The following is a 3,260-nucleotide window of genomic DNA, read 5'->3' as shown; positions in this document are numbered from 1 at the left end:
TTAAGATCGATCCCTACATGAGCATACGAGCTGCAAGATGAGACATATGCTTCGGACGAAGTAGTTTTCATACGCTTTGGCATTGAGCCACCATCATGGTCCGGTGTAACTAACTCGACTCATTTCGAGCATGACTTGAGTATTTGCCATAAGTAGTCCTCGTTCTATGGTTTTACCGTTCCGTACATGTTGAACACTTTGGCTTTCCATTCGTCGCATGTGAATTTGTAGTCTTGAAGATCATCGCTCCCGCTTGCTCGCATTCAACGACTGTGTCTGTTATGTAAATTTGTAAAAGTCCGACAACTTTGCGTATTTCAGACCATCTTCCCGATATCATATTGTTAGTACGGTCCGTACTTCCCACCATCCTATAGAACAACTCTCGCACTTTGCCCCAATATACGATGTTTTTGATAGTCCGCTATAATTAAATAAAGATAAGTTTCTCGATAGATGAGTAATATGGTATGTATATATTTTTTTATGAAATAGTGTAGAGAGAATTGAGAGTATTGGTAATTTTTTAAAGTTAATGGAGGGTTTATATAGGTAAAAAAATTTAAAAAAGAATTTTTTTTTTATTATTTACTCCAAGCCCAACGATCAAATCTCAGGTCCCTAGGCCAACAGTCACTTTAGTTGGCACGATCCGGCTCACGCCCGCTCGCTCGAAAGCCCAGCCGGTGCTGGACGTCATAGTGTTTTTGTCAATGTGGCTCGTGTCAGGTCACTCGTGGCTGTAGTGGCGGGCCACGGTTGGCAGTTCTTTAATTGTGTGTCGCAACTAGAAAACATTCTTTATAACTTGATTATATGTATGCATCACCTTTGCAAAAAAAAAACAAAAAACAGTTAGCATAATCACATGCATCACCTCACTGTCTCACTCAGTATCAAGCAACCAGTCTTTAACTTAAAAGACTCACAAGAAAACTGCTCCAACTCCACACTTTTTCTTTACAAATTAAATCCCTCATCTATCAAACCACAAACTCACATTACTCAACTCGATCGCCCGAATGGCTAACGACGATGAACACGATCCAAAAACCAAAAGATCACCCTACCCACTGGACCCAAATAGTTACCAAATCCTGCATGAAATTGGTAGAGGATGCAGTGCCATTGTCTACAAAGCCTTATGCATCACCACCTCAACAGTGGTTGCTATCAAATCCATTGATCTAGACCGATCAACGACCGGTGATTTTGATAATATCCGACGTGAAGCCAAGACAATGTCTCTTTTATCTCATCCTAATGTTCTGAAAGCCCACTGCTCGTTCACAGTTGGCCGTCGTCTGTGGGTGGTGATGCCGTTCATGTCCGCGGGCTCTCTCCAATCAATCATGGCATCATCTTTCCCTAATGGCATTTCAGAGAGTTGTATTTCAATAATACTTAAGGAAACACTTTTGGGTTTATGTTATCTTCATGACCAAGGCCATCTTCATAGAGATATAAAAGCTGGTAATATTCTAATGGACTCAAATGGATCAATCAAGTTAGCAGATTTTGGTGTGTCGGCTTCAGTTTACGAATCAAGTTCTCGTTGTCTTAATCTTAATGAGATCACGGGCACGCCTTATTGGATGGCACCAGAAGTTATACATTCACATAATGGGTATAGTTACAAAGCTGACATATGGTCGTTCGGGATAACCGCGCTAGAATTAGCACAGGGGAGGCCTCCATTATCCCACTGTCCATTTTCGGAGTCTTTAGTAATGAAGATCACAAGAGGGTTGCGGTATTCGGAGTACCAGAAAGAAGAAGAAAAAGGGAACAAGAAATCAAGGTTTTCAAAGTACTTTAAGGAGATGGTGGGATTGTGTCTTGAACAAGATCCTTCTAAGAGGCCAAGTGCACAAAAGCTTTTGAAGCATTATTTTTTTAAGAACTGTAAAGGGTGTGATTTTCTTGTGAAGAACTTGCTTAATGGATTGCCTTCTGTGGAGTTTAGGTTTCAAAAAACCAGATCGATGAGTAAAGAACGTGGGGAAGAAGAAGAAGATGATGATGATGAAGAAGAAGAAGAAGAAGGGTGTTTGATTGGGAGTAATGTGAAGAAACATAGGAGGATAAGTGGATGGAACTTCAGTTTGGATGCTGACAAGCATGCTTCCGTGTTTCCGGTTGTGGACTCAATCAGTGGTATGAATAATTCTACGGTCATGTTATTATATGCACGCTACTGACATACTAGGCACACACCACTGATACGTTAGACAAACCTTATAGCATGTTCCACATATTATACGAATTGTATTAGTTTATACGGTTTTGATAGAAAAAATTGGAGTTGTTATATATATGAATTAATTAAGGCAGTCTATGGTCTGTATAACCTTAATTATATAAGTCTTATACAGTTATACGACCCATATAACCTTACTGTAACTAATTGATATGACAGCGTGGTGTATAGTGTCAGAAGTTATGCGGGCCCTATAACAATTAATTGTCATCATATTACTATTATTAATACTATACAAATGAATATTATCTTTTTCATGTAGGTCCATCGACGAACACAAGTTGTGGAGAAGATGATACTGTGAAAGATATTGCATTTGCGAGTGAAAGTGTAGCGTCCGAAAACGAAGGGGAGTTGGGTTTAAACAAAGTAAGTTTGTGTGGTAATGTGACAAATGGTGGTGAAGAAGTTTATATTGGTGTTGGTAGTGGTGTTGATAAGGAGATAGTGATGGGGAGTTTGATGACATTGAAAAAGAGTTTAGATTCTCAAAGAGAGAAAGTGATATATATGCTTGCGGTTGTCGGAGCCGAAAGTGCAGGCGGTAGCGGTGGTGGTGGTGAAGTTGGTGGCAAAGAAGAGCAGTTAATGCAAGTAATTGAGAGGCTAAGATTGGAGTTGGAGAATGAGAAGAGAAAGAGGACTAGTTTGGAGATAGAGTTGGAGTTCTTAAAGATGCACATTACAAATACTTCTGATGTATAATACTTTTCACTTGTTCATAAAGGAGCCATGGGTTTCTTTTTTCAAATTGAAGTCCCTCACTTTTTATATCCATTCCTCTTTTGTTAATGTTGAATTTGCATGCAATAAATCAAGAGAAAACCCTTGTTTTGTAATAAATTTTGTTAGGGTTCTTTGTACAAAAAAGAACAATGTGCTCTAGTTACAACTTACAACTTCAACTACGATCAGAAGTTGCCTACTTATTTTCAAATCTTTATATAAACTTTGGATGCTAACATAATATGGGATTTCTGTCATATTTTGTTGTTGTGGG

The 3,260-nt window shown here is 38.8% G+C and overlaps 1 protein-coding gene across 1 annotated transcript; it reads left to right on the top strand.

Moving 5' to 3' along the window:
• Positions 1-885: 885 nt before the first annotated feature.
• On the top strand, positions 886-2,965 carry LOC143635079 (serine/threonine-protein kinase BLUS1-like). The gene is made up of 2 exons (XM_077102978.1): positions 886-2,157; positions 2,523-2,965. Exons 1-2 carry the CDS (start codon positions 1,023-1,025, stop codon positions 2,963-2,965), a joined length of 1,578 nt encoding a protein of 525 aa, XP_076959093.1. The 5' UTR covers positions 886-1,022.
• Positions 2,966-3,260: the final 295 nt, after the last annotated feature.

Source organism: Bidens hawaiensis, unplaced genomic scaffold (genome assembly GCF_021521415.1).
Source record: "Bidens hawaiensis isolate Kalapana, Puna unplaced genomic scaffold, B.hawaiensis_p1.1 tig00007409_1, whole genome shotgun sequence".
Lineage (NCBI taxonomy): Eukaryota > Viridiplantae > Streptophyta > Magnoliopsida > Asterales > Asteraceae > Bidens > Bidens hawaiensis.
Note: the sequence above shows the minus strand (reverse complement) of the source record. Positions and strands in the feature narration are given on the sequence as shown.